Genomic DNA, 21,373 nt, shown 5'->3' with positions numbered 1-21,373 from the left:
GTGTATGTTTTTGGGGAAATGTCTGTTCAACTTCTTTGCCCATTTTTACCTGGGCTACTTGACTTCTTACTGTTAAGTTTAAGAGTTCTTTATATATTCTGGATACAAGTTCCTTGACAGATATATGACAAGCAAAAATTTTCTCCCATTCTGTAGGTTGTCTTTAGCTTTCTTGATAATGTCCCTTGAAGCAAAAAAGTTTTAATTTTGATGAAATTCAATCTATCTATTTTTTTCTTTTGTTGCTTGTATTTTTGGTGTCATATCTAATAAACACTGCCTATTCAAGATCGTAAAGATTTGCTATGTTTTCTTCTAAGAGTTTTATAGTTTTAGCTCTTACATTTGGGTCTATGATCTACTCGGAGTTAATTTTTGTATATGTTATGAGGTAGGATTCCAAATCCATTCTTTTGTGTATGGATGTACAATGGTTTCAGCATAATTTATTGGAAAAGCTATTCTACTCTCAATGACTTTTCTTGGCACCCTGCCAGAAATCAAACAAATCTAAGGGTTTATCTCTGGGCTCTTATTCTTTTTTCCATTCATCTATATGTCTATCCTTATGCCAGTACTACACTGTCTTGATTACAGTAGCTTTGTAGTAGGTTTTAAAATTGGGAAGTGTGAATGTTATGACTTTGTTGTTCTTTTTCAAGATTGTTTAGACTATTCTGGTACCTTTGTGTTACCATAGAAATATTGGTTTTGGCTTTTCAAGTTTTTCAAAAAGGCATCTGAGACTTTGATAGGGATTGCCTTAGATCTGTAGATAAAATTTGGGGAATATTGCTGAAACCAAGCAGGACCCTGTGGGGCTCCTGGGCACAAAAACCTTTCTGTGTCCCCTTCCCTGAGTTCCAAAGGGCAGGTTCAAACAGTTGCTAATTGGGGAAGGGAGAGGATGGAGAGACAAGTGAGGAGCAGTCAAGAAACAATAGTGCAGCCTTAGGAGCAGGGTCCTGGTTCCCGCTCAAGGGATACACATAACAATAACTTTGAGCTCTTCTGCAGAACTAAAACCCCCACCAAATGGAAGGTGTTAACTACTTGATGAAGCACTCTTCATTCCAGAGAAGGTCACAGTTTGCCCATCATCACCTGATGCCAGATAATCTTTGGATTGAAGGAATGCAGCAAGGCACCCTGATCCTTACCAGCAACCCTGCTCCCCTTGACTATTAAACTTCTCACCCCACCTCCACCACCGCCACCCCTGGGTTTGGGACACACAGTTTTGAACACATTAACCCGTTGTGGCCCCCTTTGCCTGGCAAAGCAATAAAACTATTCTACTTCACCCAAAATTCTTGTCTCCGAGATTCAATTCAGTGTCGGGATACAGAGGCTAGATTTGGCTTTGTTGCTGTCTTAGAAATATTAATTCTTCCCATTCATCTACATGACATGTCTTCATGTTTATTTATATCTTCTTTATGCCAACATTGTTTTGTAGTTTTCAGTGTACAAGTCTTATAGTTTTATTAAATATTATTCCTAAGTATTTTATTCTTTTTGATGATATTATAAGTAGATTGTTTTCTTAATTAATTTTTTGGGTTGTTTATTGCTCAAGTATAAACTGCAATTGATTAGTTAATGTTAATCTTATATCCTGAAACCTCACTGAAATGTTTTATTGTTTCTAATAGATTTTTAGTGGATTTCTTAGGATACTCTGTATATGAGATCATGTCATCTGCAAATTAGATATAGTAAAGATAGTTTTACTTCTTCCTTTCCATTCCTTTCCAATCTGGATGTCTTTCATTTCTTTTTCTTACCTAATTGCCCTGGCTAGAACCTCCAGTATAATGTTGAATAGAAGAGGTAAGAGTGGATATCTTAATGAGGAAAGCATTCAGTCTTTCTCCATTAAGTTGATGTCTGTCTTTTACCATTCCTGCTTCTATTCCTAGTTAAACTTTTTTATCCTGGAGGGTGTTGGATTTTGCCTCTTCTATGTCTATTGAAATAGTCATGTGGTTTTGGTTTTTTAATCTACTAACATGGTGTAATATATTGATTTTCAGTTGTTAAACCAATCTTGTATTCCTGTAATAAATCTCACTCAGTCTTGGTGTATAGTCTTGTCTTTATGTTGCAGGATTCAGTTGGCTAGTGTTTTGTTGAGAATTTTTGTCTGATCTATATATTTGTGGCTTTCTTTTCGTATCTTTCGTTTAGATATCAGAATAGCAGTGACCTCATAGAATGAGTTGGGAATTTCATATCAATAATCTTGAATGTTTCTAGTATTCAGTATGTATCTTAAAATATTCTGTACTATGTAGTATTTTGTAGTATGGAAGCCATCTGGGCCTCAGCTTTTCTCTTTGGGTAGCTTTTAAATTGTTAATTCAGTTTCTCTACTTGTTATAGGTATATTCAGATTTTCTATTTCTTCTTGAGTTGGTTTCAGTAATTTATGTCTTTTTCTAGGAAGTTGTCAGTTTCATCTAAGTGATCTAATTTATTGGCATATCGTTGTTCATAATATTCTCTTATAATTCTTTTTATTTTGTTCTGTAAGATTGCTGGCAATGTTATCTCTTTCCTTCCTGATTTTAGTAATTTGAGTCTTCTATGTATTTTTCTTGGTCAGTGTGCCTAAAGGTTTGTCAGTTTTGCTGATCTCAAAAAAACAGCTTTTGGTTTAATTGATTTTTCTCTATTATTTTTCTATTCTCTGTTTTATTAATTTCCACTCCAATCTTTATTATTTCCTTACCTCTGCTTACTTGAGATTTAGTTGCTCTTTGTTTTCTAGTTTCCTAAGGTGGAAGATTAGGTTATTGGTTTAAGATCTTTCTGCTCTTTCATTTGTAGCTATAAATTTCCCTCTGAGGACTGGGTTTGCTGTATCACAAGTTTTGGTGTGTGTTTCATTCATCTGAAAATGTTTTCTTGTTTATCTTGTGATTTCTTCTTTGACCTGTTGGTTATTTAGGAATTTGTATTTTTTTTTTTTTTTTTTTTGCGGTACACGGGCCTCTCACTGTTGTGGCCTCTCCCGTTGCGGAGCACAGGCTCCAGACACGCAGGCTCAGCGGCCATGGCTCACGGGCCCAGCCGCTCCGCGGCATGTGGGATCTTCCCGGACCGGGGCACGAACCCGTGTCCCCTGCATCGGCAGGCGGACTCTCAACCACTGCGCCACCAGGGAAGCCCAGGAATTTGTATTTTAATTTCCAGATTTCTTTCTATTGTTGATTTAATTCAGTTTTGATTGAAGAACATACTTTTCATGATTCGTATGAATACACTTAGTATGATTTCAGTCTATTGAGGTTTGTCTTATGGCATGATGTCTGTTTTTTAATCTGTAAAATATTCTCTAAAATAAGGATAAATTAAGGATAGTTGCTTAACTGTTTACTACTGCTAGTTCTCATGACTTAACAAGCATGTAATGCAAAGCTTAATCAACCTTAAGATAGACATAGCACTGTGTTCTCTTTAGTGCTATTTTTTTAAGAGAGCTGAAACTTAAAAATGTAGTCTCATTTATTAATTGTGAGATTGGAGAAAATTATAACAAAGGATCTCATGTAAGGGCTATTTCCTCAAAAATATTGGAGCATTAATAAAATTATACTGTTTTTCTTACATGATCTTGAAAATTTATGAAAGGTATTTAAGAATAAAAACTTCATTTTTATGTCTCTGCAGGTTGGTATCATGCGTGATCGTCTGATTCAATTCATCTCTAAATTGCAGTTTGCTGTGACCGTACTCTTGGCGTCATGGACAGAGAAAAAACGTAGAAAATCAACCACCACTTTATGTGTACTCAACATTGTCTTCTCTCCATTTGTGTTGGTCTTCATAGTTTTTTCTGCACTACTCTCTTCTCCCTTACTCCCCCTCTTCACCCTTCCTTTGTTCTTGGTGGGGTTTCCTCGACCTATTCAGAGTTGGCCAGGAGTTGTGGGTACCACAGCCTGTGTGTGTGCAGATACAGTGTACTACTACCAGATGGTTCCGAGTTTGAACACTGCCCTGCAGTCTGCAATGGCAGCTGGAAGTTTAGGTAAGTAAATGGGTTGTGCTTAAGAAATCCTCACAAATGTATTTAAAGTACAAAAAAATGAACACACAGAAAAACAGTCTTTTGATCCAGCTGTTATACAGATTCTAATACTTTGATGTGCAGGCAGAAAGACTAAATATGAAGAAGTATATCTCCTACTCATTATTTTGAGGGAAATAAAGTTATAAAATAAAAATATGAAGTGAAAATTTCATTTAGGTGATTTGACAATTTTTAAAAAACATTTTCTTGACTAAAATCAAGCTATAGTCCCCCTATGAAACATGAAAACACCTTATCCCAAAATTTTCATGAATTTTAATGAGTTCATGTCAAGTAGATGTAACAGCTTAGGCCCATAAAGAGTGAAAACTAGCATTATATAAATATCAGATTGAAGAGCTTAAAGGAGTCTGCTTGTATCTTATTAGTTAATGTCTAGCAACTTGTCTGACAAGGTTAGAGGGTAAGGTAACATAAAAGCTTTGGTCAATGATCGGTAACCTCCCAAAATGAAGTGCTGTACGAATATTAGCAAGATTTTTGATGAGAATGAGCTAATATTATAATTATAATTTTGTGATAATTTTATAATTTCATCGTACACTAATTGTAAATTCAGCTATATTGTACTTCTCAAGGTTGGTTTTAGATAAAGTACAAGCCGATGACAATAGTGTGTTGTCTCCTACTGTATGCTTTAGCCCCTGAACTTGTTTTAGGTATGTCCAGTGACTTCCTAGCAGACTGACTCCCCTGGCAGAGAGTAGCAATTTAAAATTAGAATTTTAATGAAATGTTTATTTGGGTTGAACTTTTCTAATTATCTATTATGTGAGATAATTTAGGAAAAATTTTATTTTTGTAATACAAATTTTTTATGAATAATCATTTTCCTTATAGGAAATATTCTACACTTTTAATACTTTCATACAGTTCCAATTAATTTTTATTATATAGTGCAATGCCACTTTTTAAAATGCCTGTAACGTTAAACTCACATCTGAAATAATAAATACCTTAGTAATAAGGTAGAAATTATACGTTATTATCAAATCAATTATATTCAACCAGTAAGTGTGTTGTAAAGTATTTCCTGGGAGAAAAACAGAAAACAGTGAGGTAACATTTCACACACATCTGATTGACAAAAATATAAAAAAAGTCTGACATTAACAAGTATTGGCTAGGGAGTGGGGAACAGGAACTCTCAAACCCTGTTGAAAGGGAATGTGTAAATTCATACAGCTACCTTGAAGAGTAAACTTAATAGTCTGTAGTAAAGATTTACATATCCCATGGCCTAGGAATTCCAGTTTTAGATTCCTTGATCCAGTGATTGCAATTCTAGAGAAACTCTTGGACGTGTGTCTTGAGGGTCCCCAAGGCCATTCCCAAATTTGATGATTTTCTAGGGGGACACATAGGACAGCATATAGTTGTGCTCATAGCTAAGATTTAGTATAGTAAAAGGATGCAGAACAAATACAGCAAAGGAAGAGTCACACGGGGTGAGAGACTGGGTGAAAGCTTCCAGGCATCCTTTCCCAGTGGAGTTACACAGAATGTGCTTAATTCCCCAGCACCTTGTTGTGACAGTATGTGTGATATGTTGACTACTGGGGAAGCTTATTTGAGACTCAATGCCTAAGGCTTATATTGAGGGCTGGTCATGTAGGCACCCGCTGCCTACCAAATACCAAAATTTCAGACTCCCAAAAGGAAAGCAAGTGCTCAGTATAAACTGTATTCTTTGCACAGACAGTTTAGGCACAATGCGAGACTGTTTATCAGGTAGGGTGGTGAGAGCTCTTTTGAAATACAAGTTCCCAGTTTCCAGCCAAGGGCCAACTTTGTAAGCAGGCCTTTCAACAGACAGCAGTTATTTCTGCTATGTTAACTCTTTCTATGTAATACATTGTACAAAGATAATTTATACAGCATTATTTATAATAGTGAAAAATTGGAAAACATCTGAAATGTTATCAGGGAAATGAATATTTAAATTCAGCTATATTTGTACAATGAATTCTCAGTATAGTTACAGTGAAGGAGCTTTGTAGTCGATATATAATGTCTCAGAGACAATGTTGAGAGAAAAACTAAGTTTTAAGAGTATTTGTACAGTGTGGTAGATAGCATTTTATGTAAATTTTTAACACCACAAATTTATAGGCATGTATATAAAAGTGTCCAAAATGTTTTAAATCATTAATGTGAAGTTGGCTTTTATATATTTAATATATTTTCCTAATATATTTAATATGTATTTAGGGTTTTACATAACAGGTTCTAATTTGTTGTTTTTCTGGAAAATATATTCTTATAAATTATCACCTGTAGATTTTCTCTTCCAACTGTTCCTTTAAAGAGCTTAATTTAATGCCTCCTGATATGCAATGGATATTTGTTTGTATTCTTGACCTAAGAAGAGGGTAGAAAGAATTATTAATTAGTTCCAAGTGTGTTATTAATTTTAAAGATTCATGTGGCAAAATAAAACAAGCTTTAACAATTACTTACTTTTTTTTTCTAATTTGTTTTAGGTCTCCTCTTACCTGGGTCTCATTACTTGGGCCGTTTTCAGGATCGTTTAATATGGATAATGATTCTAGAATGTGGCTATACTTATTGCTGTATTAACATTAAGGTCAATGTGCATTTGAAACCTCTCTAGTACATGTGTAAAAATTTTGTTATGCACACATCAAAGAATTAACAGCTCACTTTGGAAGAGTATTTTTTTACTTGTGAAAACACTTAGGATTGTTAAAGTGTATTTCAATATGCACATATTGATAGACTAGTGTTGACTGTATGATAGAGCATAGTAACAAAATACACTTGCCCCTTTTTTATCCAGTCTCATTCTTTTTATCCCTATCTAGTTGAGCATCTCAAAAAGGTGACTCAGTAATATTTTCTTCGCTCCTATATCATATAAGCATTCTCAACTTAATATAAAAAACTTCTTTTGACCCCACTGCCCTTACCTGCTAATACTGTTTTTCTCCTTTCAGAGCAAAATGCCTTATTAGAGTCACTTATAATCATGTCTCCAATTTCATTTCTTCCATTTTTCTCTTCAACTTACTCTAGGTTTTTGACCCTATTACCTATTACTCTAGTAAAAACCGCTGTTGTCAAGGTCTCCAGTGGCTGTGGCATTGCTAAATCCAAGGATTGATTCTCAGACCCGTTCTTGACCTGTTAGCAGAATTTGACAGAGTTCATCTCTTCACTTGTTTCACGGATTAATCCTTGACAGTCTCCTTTGATGGTTCCTTCTCTTTCCTTGACCTGTTAATATCAGACTGCCCCAGTCCTTGCTGACAACTCCATCTTCTAGTGGCTCAGATCAAAAACATTTGGGCTTTAGTCCAGTGATATTTGACTCCTTGTTTACTTCTATACCGCATATCCAATCCAACAAGAAATCCTGTTGGCTCTACCTTTAAGTCATATCCTGTATCCCACCACTTCTCACCACCCTACTTTCAGCCACCTTCATTTCTTTCCTGGATAGCTGCAATCACTTCCTAATTGGTCTCTCCGCTTCTGCCTCTGGCCCCCTACAGCCTATTATCAACCAGAATGATCTTTAAAATCTAAGTCAGATCATGTCACTTCCCTACTCAAAATCCTACAGTGAATATCTTCTTTTGTTCAGAGTAAAAGCCAAGGCCCTAAAGGGTCAGGCTCCCTATTTGGTCTCATCTGCTCCTTAACCATCTCACCCTACTCCGGCATACTGGCTGTTCCCTCTGCCTGGAGCACTCTTCCTCAGACAGCCACACAGCTAACTCCATCACCACCTTTAAGGCTTTGCTCAAATGTCACCTTCCCAATGAGGTCTACTGTGGGCATCCTGTTTAAAATTGAATACCCACTCCCATTCCTGCCTGCACTTCCAATCCTCCTTGCTTGCTTTACTTTTTCTCTATTTTCATAACACTTATACCTTCTAGCAAACTATGTAATTTACTTATTAATTTTCTTGTTGATTACCTGTGTTCCTCCACTCTCTAATATAAATGTTGCAAGAGCAAGGATCTCTGTTTTTATTTGGAGAATATATCCTGAGCCCCTGGAACAGAGCCTGGCACATAGTAGGCCCTTAATAAATATTTGTTGAATGAGTAGTGAATGAATGAATTTTTTTGTCTTAATGCAGATTGGATAAAATTGCTGGTGACTAAAAAGCTGTTCCTTTAGTCCAGTGGTTCTCAAAATGCAGTTCTCCAGATTAGTAATTTTAACATGTCCTGGGAACTTTTTAGAAATGGAAATTCTTAGGCCTCACCCCAGACCTACTGAATCAGAAACTCTGGTGGGGGGTGCCCAGCAATCTGTGTTTTAACAAGCCTTCCAGTGATTCTGACTCACCTAAAGTTTGAGAACTACTGCTCTAGTCTAACATGTACAAGTAGGAGAAGGCAAAAAATCATGCAGAATATGGAGGACATTTTCATTGCTTAATTTAGTTCTATTTTTTTAATGGTACAGTTTTATAATACCTAATAATGTGGGTCCTTTTATTGATCTTTTATGCTGCATGAAATATATGATATAAAGATATACTTTTAGGTGGCAGTCTTTTTTTCTTTCTTTTGCATTTTTCCAGACACAAGCTTGCTTAGATATACCATCTACTAACATTTATATAACACTTTAAATTTGACAAGGCACTTTCATTACTTGCTTTTCTCTTCACAACCCTATGTGCCAGGGTTATTTTTCTTTGAAAGAGAAGCAAAAGGAATCTCAGGGGGTAAGTGACCTACTCAAGATTGTGTACTAGCATCTGGCAGAGCCATGATTTAAAAGCAGATTCTGATATCACATTCCGTGTTCTTTCCCTGGATCATAATACAACCTAACAGCATTGCCTTTTATTAAAATCACTGGTAGTTTTGTAAAGATGTATAAATAAATAAGCAATAATTAATAATAATAGTAAACAGTGACCTGAGGTATCCTATTCAAGTGATTCCTTCTAGCGAAGTAATCAAAATGGGTTTAAAATTTATATAAGGACATATTCATAATATTCATTCTTTCAGCATATATTTGTAGCATCCCTCATTGTGTGCCAAGTACTAGTTTAGGCACTGAGGATACAGTAGTAACCAAAAGAGAGCTGCTCTGTGGAGTTTATATTGTAGTTGGAGGAGATAGATAATAATCAAATACATAAATCAGTATTATTATTACGTTATTATAATTTTTTAAACTGGAACAAAGGAATAGTTAGATAAATTATGGCATATCCATATAGTAGAATACTGCTCTCATATAAAGTAGGCTGGAAAGGATACAAAGCTAATGTGCATATTGTGTAGTTCCAATTTTGCTCCCCCCTCAAATTTGTATAATTTTTAAAAGTTTTTAACAAGTGTGATTCAACCTTGATGTACAGTCTTAAAATTATGGTCATACTCATTAAAATTGTTTTGCTAATTTCCAGTGGAATTTCTAAAATTTCTTTAAAAATATAGCATTATTTTTCATATCTGTATCCAACATCAAATATATTGTGTCATTAAGTTTGAATTAAGGTGTAGCTCTTTGGTTAAAGACTTTTTTTGCATTTTCCATATTTTTATTTTGAGAATCCAATCCATGAGTATTTACAAAACTAGTTACTTTTCTCTGTGTAATAAGTGATCATAAACTCAAGTATTTTCTTATTTCCTCTTTAGGGGTTAGAATTGCAAGAGACATCCTGTCATACTGCTGAAGCTCGAAGAGTTGACGAAGTTTTTGAAGGTGCCTTTGAACAAGAAGAATATGCAAGAGTATGTTCCATTAATGAACACTTTGGAAATGTCTTGACACCCTGTACTGTTTTGCCTGTGAAACTCTATTCTGATGCCAGGAATGTCCTGTCTGGCATAATTGATTCCCATGACAACTTAAAAGAATTTAAAGGTGACCTTGTTAAAGTACTTGTGTGGATACTTCTTCAGTACTGTTCCAGAAGGTCCAACATGCAGGAAAATGTTCACAAAACTGAAAATAAAGGGAAAGCATCTCTAATAATCCTTCCTCCTTTGAATACTTCACCACAAACCGAATCCCCAGAAGACACAGATAGTTTAAATTCAGAAAATTTGGATGACTGGTCTGATGATGTTTTTGGTGAAGAGGCAACTATCAAAAAAGGAAAAGAAGAAAAAGTTTTGTCAGGTATAAATTTGCCTATTCCAGGATCAGTGGAATCACAGAGGGTTGGTAAACATTCTACAGGCACAGTTACTGGAAATAGTCTTTACCAAGCAGTTGCATTGGGATACCCTGCTACTGACAAAGGGAAACAAGAAGCCGTGGCATACATCCCTCTCATGGAGTTCAGTTGTTCTCATTCTCACTTGTTAAGCTTACCTGAAGAGTGGATATCTAATTGTTTGCCTAATTCCAAAGTGAAGGAGATGAGCTCATTATTTCCAGAAGACTGGTACCACTTTGTTTTAAGGCAGTTGGAATGTTTTCATTCAGAAGAAAATGCCTCAAATGTAGTGGAAGAAATTGCAAAGGACAGAGTTTTAAAAGACTTTTATGTTCAAGCAGTAATGACTTGTTATTTTAGTTTGTTTGGAGTTGACAATATGATTCCTAGTCCTGGTCATATATTGAGAGTCTACAGTGGTGTTTTCCCTTGGTCTCTTGCCTTGGATTGGCTCACAGAAAAGCCAGAACTGTTCCAACTAGCCCTAAAAGCTTTCAGGTAATTCATTTTGATTACATACAAGTTGTAACATTGGCCAAAAAATGTTGATTGTTTTATAACCTAGAAGGAGATGCTCTTTCATTTCTAATTTTAAAAAATAATCACTTTCCAAAAAATGAAAAATGCTTGGTATGTACTCTGATTATATCGGGAGCACACTTAAATTTGTACTTTCTTTTTGTTTATGTGGAGAACCTATTTTTTGTATGGCTTACTGGATTGTTTTGCTTTAACTCTTATCATTTCTCCCAGATCTTTTTTTCTGAAATATGTATGATTTCAGTTGTGTCTTTAAAAATCGATTTCATCTATAAAGTTGATTTTTAAAATTCTAAAATTCTTTGTTTCTCCATTTTTTAGGTATACTCTGAAACTAATGATTGATAAAGCGAGTTTAGGTCCAATAGAAGACTTTAAAGAGCTGACTAACTGCCTTGAAGAATATGAAAGTGACTGGTACATTGGTTTGGTATCTGATGAAAAGTGGAAGGAAGCAATTTTACAAGAAAAACCATACTTGTTTTCTCTGGGGTATGATCCTAATATGGTAAGGTTAAAAATGTGTTCTTAAACATTTTCGTATATTAACCTTAAAGAATAGAAATCAGTTATAAAGTATTTAACCTAAGTGATAGAGATAACATTCTAGGTATAAATATATTAATTATAGTATTAAGGTATTTGTAATCATGACTTTATGGCCAACATAATCCAGTCCTAGAATGACTGATTATTTACTTTGGCAAAGCTAATAGGAGCCAATAAAGAATGTTGTGTAGCTATTATGCAGTAACTGAGCTATAAGATAGTCAAGTAAATGTAATTTGCTATAGCATATTTGACTAAATGGGTTGTATTTATATGGCAAATTCAAGTGTATGAATTATTACTTTGGATTTGAATCCTAGAAGAAAAATTTGTAATTTGTAAGCAAGTCTGACTTGTGAAAATTCAGAGACTCTAAATAAGGAATGCCTTTTTTAAGATTTATTACTTGTTCCTATTGCATTTAAAATGTCATCGAGTGTGCACAATGTGAAAGATTCAGTGTTATGAGCTTATTGTGGGTTCCACATGTGGTGTTACTGCACATGTGCTTCCCAATGAAAATGATGAAAGTTATTTTTTAAAAACAACCATTTAAAGTCTTAGAAATGGTCCTAAGGGCATATAGCAAATAAACATTTATTAAAGAAAATCTTCTGAAACCTAAGAACAGTTAGAGACTACATCATTTGAACCAAGACCCATTGCCTCCCAGCTCAGCAAGACAGAAACTCCATTCAGACTGGTATGGCCAAGAACACAGGGCTCCCTCTCCCCTCAGCTCCCAGTTGGAGGACTGTTTTCCCAGAAGAGGAAGGACTTCAGCATTTCTCATCTTACTCCCACCTGCCTATTGTGAGGCTTGGTTCTGGGCATGTGTAATCAAGAGGTTGGAACTCCCTTCTGGCCACCCCTAACTTGTTGGATGGAGGCTTTACCTGGGCCTGGTGTCACTGACAATAGCAGGGCCTGATTACTCATGTCTATGGATGTTCCACAGTGGGAGTGGCAAGCCAAGAAGACCTGAGTTTACTGCTCCCCCTCTACCAAACACATGTCCTGAAGCATAGGTGTTACTCAGAAGTGCGTCATTATCTTACACCCCAGTTCCAGCGCTCTGGCTCAGAGATCCTGCCCACTGGGAGAAGCAGACCATTAAAAAAAAAAAAAGCTCTAGATCTCTTACCAAAGGAAGTGACTTCATTTGCACATAGTGTGGACACACTGAAGCTTAAGATGTTCCTCAAAAAACAGTGGAGGTGGTGGTGAAAGTTACTAGAGGCAATTGGTAAAATCATTAGAGGTCTCAGCTGAACTGCAGGCCAGGTAGATTAACAGAGAGAACCAGGGAAAGAAACAGCGGAGAAGAGCCCTCCTGGGGTCAAAACAAATCTCAAACACTGACCTCCAAAACTGTTCTTTCAAAGGAGCCCAAATTTAATTGGATCACTCTGGAGCAATTTAGGTCCCAGGTCATTGTTGAAAATGTAGAGCAACCAGCTGGGTGTGCACATTTAACAAAGAGAACCTTGCCAAAACCATTGCCATCCCATCATAACTGTGGGCACTCACAAGGCTGCATTCCCTGAGGAGCAATACCAAAGACTTCACAACTGAACAGGAGGTAGGATTAACTTCACTAAAGTCATCCAGCCATTCACTAAGCAAATATGCAAATAATAATAACAAGCCCTGGGGTGTGGGGTAGAGAGGATCAGTACCCAGAATTGCTGCAGTGTTACCTAAAATGTCCAGTTTTCAACAAAAATTAGGCGATATGAAAAAAAACAGAAAAATAACAAGAAAATCTGACCCATGTGTAGGGTGGTGGGAGGGGGGACATGACAGAACTGGCCTGTGAGATCAACGACATGTCGGGCTTAACAAAGATATCAAAGTAACCATTTTATATATATGTTCAAAGGACTGAAGGAAATTATGATTAAAGTACTAAACAAAGTGGGAAACGAAGTGCTTATAAAGGGAACCTACCTCAACATAATAAGGGCCATATATGAGAAGCCCACAGCTAACAACATACTCAGTGGTGAAGAACTGAAGGTATTTCCTCTAAGATCAGGAAAATGACAAGGTTGCCCACTCTCACCACTTGTATTCAACATAGTATTGGAAGTCCTAGCCAGAGCACTTTAGTTAAGAAAAAGAAATAAAAGGCATCCAAATTGGAAAGGAAGAAGTAAAACTGGTACTATTTGCAGATGATGTGATATTGTATATAGAAAACCCTATACTCTATAATAACAAACTATCAGAAAGAGAAATTAAGACAACAGTCCATTTACAATTGCATTAAAAGAATAAAATACCTAGGAATAAATTTTTTTTGTAACTGGAAGTTTGTACCTCTTAATCTCCTGCACCTACTTCTTTCCTCTCTCCATCCCCTTCCCCTTCTCCCTCCCCTCCGGCAACCACTTGTTTGTTTCCTATGTCTGTTTCTGTTTGTTTTTTTTTTAATGTTTGTTCATTTGTTTTGTTTTTTTAGATTCCAAATATAAACAAAATCATATTTGTCTTTTTCTGTCTGACTTATTGCATTTAGCATAATAGCCTCTAGGCCCATCCATGTTGTCACAAATGGCAAGATTTCATTCTTTTTTATGGCTGATTAATATTCCATTGTATATATGCCACATCTTCTTCATTCATCTATTGATGGGCACTTAAGTTACTTCCATATCTTGGCTATTATAAATAATGATGCAATGAACATAGGGGTGCACATATTTCTTTTCTTTTTTAAAAAATTTATTTTTTATTTTTGGCTGCATTGGTTCTTTGTGCTGTGCATAGGCTTTCTCTAGTTGCAGGGGGCGAGGGATACTCTTTGTTGCGGTGTGCGGGCTTCTCATTGAGGGGGTTTCTCTTTGTTGCGGAGTATGGGCTCTAGGCACGCAGGCTTCAGTAGTTGTGGCACTCGGGCTCAGTAGTTGTGGCTCATGGGCTCTAGAGCACAGGCTCAGTAGTTGTGGCACATGGGCTTAGTTGCTCTGTGGCATGTGGGATCTTCCCCAGACCAGGGCTCGAACCCATGTCCGCTGCATTGGCAGGTGGATTCTTAACCACTGTGCCACCAAGGAAGTCCTATACTTCTTTTAATTAGATAAATACCAAGGAGCAGAATTGCTGGATCATATGGTAGGTCTATTTTTAATTTTTTGAGGAATCTCCTTACTGTTTTTCATGGTGGCTGCACCAATTTACATTCCCACCAACAGTGCGTGAGGGTTCTTTTTTCTCCACATCCTCACCAACACTTGTTATTTGTTGTTTTTTTGATAATAGCCATTCTGACAGGTGTGAGGTGATATCTCATTGTGGTTTTGATTTGCCTTGCCCTGATGATCAGTGATGTTGATCATCTTTTCATGTGCCTTTAGGCCATCTATATGTCTCCTTTGGAAAAATGTCTATTCAAGTCCTCTGCCCATTTTAAAACTGGGTTGTTTCTTTTTTTGATGTTGAGTTGTATGAGTTCTTTGTATATTTTGGACATTCATGCTTTATCAGGTATATTATTTGCAAATATCTTCTGCAATTCAGTAAGTGGCCTTTTCGTTTAGTTTATAGTTTCCTTCACTGTGCAAAAGCTTTTTAGTTTGATGTAGTCCTATGTGTTTATTTTTGCTTTTGTTTCCTTTGCCTGAGGAGACATATCAAAAATATGTATTGCAAGTCTCATGTAAAATAACTTACTGCCTGTGTTTTCTTCTAGAGGTTTTATAGTTTCAGGTCTTACATTTAAGTCTTTAATCCATTTTGAATTTGTGTATGATATGCGAGAATACTCCAGTTTCATTCATTTGTATGTACCTGTCCAGTTTTCCCAACACTGTTTATTGAAGAGGCTGTCTTTTTCCCACTGTATGTTTTTGTCCCCTTTGTCATAGATTAATCACCCACATATGTGTGGGTTCATTTCTGGGCTCTCTGTTCTGTTCCATTGGTCTCTGTACTGTTTTTTTGCCAGTACCATACTTTTGATTACTGTAGCTTTGTAATATATTTTGAATTCAGAGAGTGTGATACCTGCAGCTTTGTTTCCTCTCAAGATTGTTTTGACTATTTGGGGTCTTTTGTGTTTCTATACGAATTTTAGATTATTTGTTCTAGTTATGTGGAGAATGCCATTGGTATTTTTACAGGGATTGCATTGAATCTGTAGATTACCTTGGGCAGTATGGTCATTTTAGCAATAATAATTATTCCAATCCATGAACACAGTATCTCTTTCCGTCTGTTTGTGTCATCTTCTATTTCTTTCATCAGTATCTTATAGTTTAATGAGTACAGGTCTTTTACCTCCTTAGATTTATTCCTAGGTATTTTATTCTTTTTGATGCAATTGTGAATGGGTTTTCCCAAAAGAAAGCTGGGTTAGCAATGCTTATATCAGACAAAAGAGACTTTAAAACAAGGACTGTAACAAGAGACAAAGAAGGACATTACATAATGATCAAGGGATCAATCCAACAAAACGATATAACAATTGTAAATATTATGTGCCCAACATAGAAGCACGTAAATACTTAAAGCAAATATTAACAGACATAAAGGGAGAAATTAACAGTATCACAATAACAGTAGGGGACTTTAATTACCCCACTTGCATCAATGGACAGATTCTCCAGACAGAAAATCAATAGGGAAACACTGGTGTTAAATGACACATTAAACCAGATTGACTTCATAGGTGTATACAGAACATTCCATCTGAAAGCAGCAGAATACACATTCTTTTCAAGTGCACATGGAACGTTTTCCAGGATAGATCACATGCTAGACCACAAAACAAGTCACAGTAAATTTAAGAAAACTGAAATCATATCAGGCATCTTTTACAACCACAAAAATATGAGACTAGAAATCAATACAAGAAAAAACCTGCAAAAAACCACAAACACCTGGAGGCTGAATAATATACTGCTAAGAAACTAATGGATCACTGAATAAATCAAATAATAAATTTAAAAAATACCTAGAGACAGATGAAAATGAAAATACAATGATCCAAAATCTGTGGGATGCAGCAAAAGCAGTTCTAAGAGGGAAGTTTATAGTAATACAAGCCTACCGCAGGAAACAAGAAAAATCTCAAATAACTTAACCTTACACCTAAAGGAACTAGGAAAAGAAGAGCAAACAAAACCCAAAGTTAGAAGAAACAGAGAGAGAAAGAGAGAGAAACAAAGAGCAGGGCAGAAATAAATTAAATAGAGACTAAAATAATAGAAAAGATCAATGAAATTAAGAGCTGTTTTTTTGAAAAAATAAGTAAAATCCATACACCTTTTGCCAGACTCATCAAGAAAAAAAGGAAGAGGGCCCAAATTAGTAAAATCAGAAATGAAAAAGGAGAAGTTACAACTGACACTACAGAAACAAAAAGGATCATAAGATAGTGCTGTGAGCAACTATACACCAGTAAAATGGACAACCTAGAAGAAATGGACAAATTCTAAGAAAGGTGCAGTCTCCCACAACTGAACCAGGAAGAAATAGAAAATATGAACTGGCCAATTACCAGTACTGAAATTGAATCAGTAATTTTAAAACTCCCAACAAATAGAAGTCCAGGACCATAGCTTCATAGGTGAATTCTACACCTATTCTTCTGAAACTATTCTAAAAACAAAGATATCACAAAAAAAGAAAACTACAGGCAGTATCACTAATGAATATAAATGCAAAAATGCTCAACAAAATACTAGCAAACTGAACCCAACAGTACATTAAAAGGATCATACACTGGGATCAAGTGGGATATTTTCCCAGGGATGCAAGAATTTTTCAATATCCGCAAATCAATCAATGTGATACATCACATTAACAAATTAAGTAAAAAAACATATCATCTCAATAGATACAGAAAAAGATTTTGACAAAATTCAACATCCATTTATGATAAAAAATATATATATTCTCCAGAAAGTAGGGGCATAGAGGGAACATACCTCAACATAATAAAGGCCATATATGACAAACCCACAGCTAACATCATACTTAGTGGTGAAAAGCTGAAAGCATTTTCTCTAAGATCAGGAACAAGACAAGGACTTGCAGGCAAGACAATGCCCACTCTTTCCACTTTCATTCAACATAGTTTGGAAGTCCTAGCCACAGCAATCAGAGAAGAAGAAGAAAGAAAAAGAATCCACATTGAAAAGGAAGAAGTAAATCTATCACTGTTGGCTGATAACATGATACTTTACATAGAAAACCCTAAAGATGCCACCAGAAAACTACTAGAACTCATTAGTGAATTTGGTAAAGTTGCAGGATATAAAATATACAGAAATCTGTTGCATTTCTATACACAAAAAAATGAAATATCAGAAAGAAAAATTTAGGGAACAATCCCATTTACCATTGCATCAAAAAGAATAAAAACCTAGGAATAAAGCTACCTAAGGAGGCAAAAGACCTGTACTCTGAAAACTGTAAGATGCTGATGAAAGAAATTGAAGACAACACAGATGGAAAGATATACTGTGTCCTTGGATTGGAAGAATCGGTATTGTTAAAATAACTGTATTAACCAAGGCAATCTACAGATTCAGTGTAATCCCTATCAAATTAACAATGGCATTTTTCACAGACCTAGAACAAATAATTTTAAAATTTGTATGGAGAAACACAGAAGACCCTGAATAGCCAAAACAATCTTGAGAAAGAAGAACGAGCTGGAGGAATTATGCTTCCTGACTTCAGACTATACTATAAAGCTTCAGTAATCAAAATAGTATGGTACTGGCACAAAAACAGACACATAGATCAATGGAACAGGATAGAAAGCTCAGAAATAAGTCCATACACTTATGGTCAATTAATCTTCGACAAAGGAGGCAAGAATATACAATGGAGAAAAGATATTCTTTTCAATAAGTGGTGCTGGGAAAGCTGGACAACTGCATATAAAAGAATGAAATTAGAAATTCTCTAACACTGTATACAAAAATAAACTCAAAATGGACTAAAGACCTAAATTTAAGACCAGATACTATAAAACTCCTAGAGGAAAACATAGGCAGAACACTTTGAGATAAATCGCAGCAAATTTTTTGGATCTGTCTCTTAGAACAATGGAAATGAAAGGAAAATAAACAAATGGGACCTAATTAAACTTAAAAGCTTTTTCACTCAAAGAAAACCATAAACAAAACTAAAAGGCAACCTATGGTTTGGGAGAAAATGTTTGCAAAACAATGAGACCGACAAGGGTTTAATTTCCAAAATATGCAAACTCACACAGCTCAATATTAAAAAACCAAACAACCCAATCAAAAAATGGGCAGAAGACCTAAATAGACATTTCTCCAAAGAAGACCTACAGATGCCAACTGGCACATGAAAAGATGCTCAACACTGCTAATTTTTAGAAAAATGCAAATCAAAACTACAGTGAGATATCACCTCACACCAGTCAAAATGGTCATCATCAAAAAGTCTACAAACAATAAATGCTGGACAGGTTGTGGAGAAAATGGAACCCTCTTACACTGTTGGTGGGAATGTAAACTGGTGCAGTTACTATGGAGAACAATATAGAAATTCCTTAATAAACTAAAACTAGAGTTACCATATGATCCATCAATCCCACTCCTGGGCATATATCTGGAAAATACAAAAACTCTAATTCAAAAAGGTGCATGCACCCCACTGTTCATAACAGCACTATTATAATAGCCAAGACATGGAAGCAACCTAAATGTCCATCGACAGATGAATGGATAAAGAAGATGTAGTATATATTGGGTTGGCCAAAAAGTTTGTTCAGGTTTGTCTGTAAGATGTTATGGGAAAACCCAAACGAACTTTCTGGCCAACCCAATTTACACACACACACATATATATACATAACACACATACATACATAGATATATACACACAGTGGAATATTACTTAACCATAAAAAGAATGAAATAACGCCATTTGCAGCAATATGTTTGGACCTAGAGATTATCATACTAAATGAAGTAAGTCCGACAGAGAAAGACAAGTATCATATCACTTATATGTGGAATCTAAAATAATAATACAAATGAACTTACTTACAAAACAGAAATAGATGCACAGACATAGAAAACAAACTTATTTTTACCAAAGAGGAAAGGGGAGGAGGGATAAATTAGGAGTTTGGATTAACAGATACACACTACTATATGTAAAATAGATAAACAAAAAGGACCTACTGTATCACACAGGGAACTATATTCAATATCTTGTAATAACCTATAATGGAAAAGAATCTGAAAAGGAATATATTATATATATGTATTTATGAATATGTATAACTGAATCACTTTGCTGTACACCTGAAACTTACACAACATTGTAAATCAACTATACTTCAATTTTTAAAAAAATCATATCATCTCAATAGATGCAGAAAAAGCTTCTGACAAAATTCAACAACGACTTATGATAAAACTCTTTAACAGAGTGGGTATAAAGGGAACATACCTCAACGTAATAAAGGCCATATATAAGAAGCCTACAGCTAACATCATACTCAGGGGTGAAGAGCTGAAAGTACTTCCTCTAAGATAAGGAACATGACAAGGATTTCCACTCTCACCACTTTTATTCAACATAGTATTGAAAGTCCTAGCCACAGCAACCAGAAAAGAGAAAGAAATTAAAGGAATCGAAACTGGAAAGATAGAAGTAAAACTGTCACTGTTTGCAGATGATGTGATAGTATACATAGAAAATCCTGATGACACCACCAAAAAACTACTAGAACTCATACATGAATTTGGTAAAGTTGCAGTATACAAACTTAATATACAGAAATATGTTGCATTTCTACATACTAATAATGAACTATCAGAAAGGCAAGTTAGGAAGACCTAGGAGTAAACTTTTAAAAGAATGTGAAAGACACTAAAAACTATAAGGCATCGATGAAAGAAATTGAAGACACAAATAAAGGGAAAGATATTCCATGCTCATGGGTTGGAAGAATTAACATTGTTAAGATGTCCATACCACCCAAAGCAGTCTACAGATGCAGTGCAATCCCTGTCAAAATTCCAATGGCATTTTTCACAGAAATAGAATAAACAATCCTAAACTTTGTATGGATCCACAGAAGATCCCAAATAGCTAAAGCAATCTTGAGAAAGCAAAACTGGAGGCATCATGCTTCCTGATTTCAAACTATATTACAAAGCCATAATAATCAAAACAGTATGGTATTGGCATAAAAACAGACACATAGGTCAATGGAACAGAATAGAGAGCCCAGAAATAAACGCACATATATATGGTCAATTAATTTATGACAAAAGAGCCAATAATATGCAATGGGGGAAAGATGGTCTCTTCAATAAATGATGTTATGAAAACTGGGCCACTGTCTTAACACTATACACAAACGTTAACTCAAAATGGATTAAAGACTTAAATGTAAGACCTGAAACCATAAAACTCCTAGAGGAAAACATAGGTGGTAGCTCCTTGACATCGGTCTTGGTAATGATTTTTTGGATTTGACAACAAAAGCAAAAATAAACAAGTGGGATTACTTCAAACTTAAAAGCTTCATTCAGGGACTTCCCTGGCAGTCCAGTGGTTAAGACTCTGCATTTCCACTGCAGGGGCACAGGTTTGATCCCTGGTTGGGGAACTAAGATCTTACATGCTGTGTGGCTCAGAAAAAAAAAAAAAAATTAAATTTAAAAATAAAAAGCTTCATTCAGCATAGCAAAGGAAATCATCAACAAAACGAAAAGACAATCTACAAAGTGGGAGAAATATTTGTAAAACATATATCTAATAAGGGGTTATTATGTTTTAAAATATATAAAGAACTCATATAACTCAATAGCAAAAAAAAAAACCTGATTTTAAAATGGGCAGGGGATATGAGTAGACTGAATATGAATTTTTCCAAAGAAGATACACAGTTTGCCAACAGGGACATGAAAAGGTTCTCAACATCACTAATCATGAGGGAAATGCAAATCAAAACCACTATCACCTCATAACCTGTTAGAATGGCTCTTATTAAAAAGACAGGAAATAACAAGTGTTGG

At 35.4% G+C, this 21,373-nt stretch overlaps 1 protein-coding gene across 1 annotated transcript in view; it reads left to right on the top strand.

The window, feature by feature from the left end:
- The window catches only part of PCNX4 (pecanex 4), a 31,729-nt gene that overhangs the window by 8,084 nt on the left and 2,272 nt on the right, over positions 1-21,373 (top strand). Inside the window, exons 6-9 of the mRNA XM_065872514.1 lie at positions 3,676-4,036; positions 6,583-6,686; positions 9,739-10,763; positions 11,127-11,313. Of these exons, the coding sequence (XP_065728586.1) occupies positions 3,676-4,036; positions 6,583-6,686; positions 9,739-10,763; positions 11,127-11,313 (1,677 nt within the window). The remainder of the gene's footprint in view (positions 1-3,675; positions 4,037-6,582; positions 6,687-9,738; positions 10,764-11,126; positions 11,314-21,373) is intronic.

The sequence above is a fragment of the Phocoena phocoena genome, chromosome 2, assembly GCF_963924675.1.
Source record: "Phocoena phocoena chromosome 2, mPhoPho1.1, whole genome shotgun sequence".
NCBI lineage: Eukaryota > Metazoa > Chordata > Mammalia > Artiodactyla > Phocoenidae > Phocoena > Phocoena phocoena.
The sequence above is the reverse complement of the archived record's forward strand: the minus strand, read 5'-3'. Positions and strand labels throughout refer to the sequence as shown.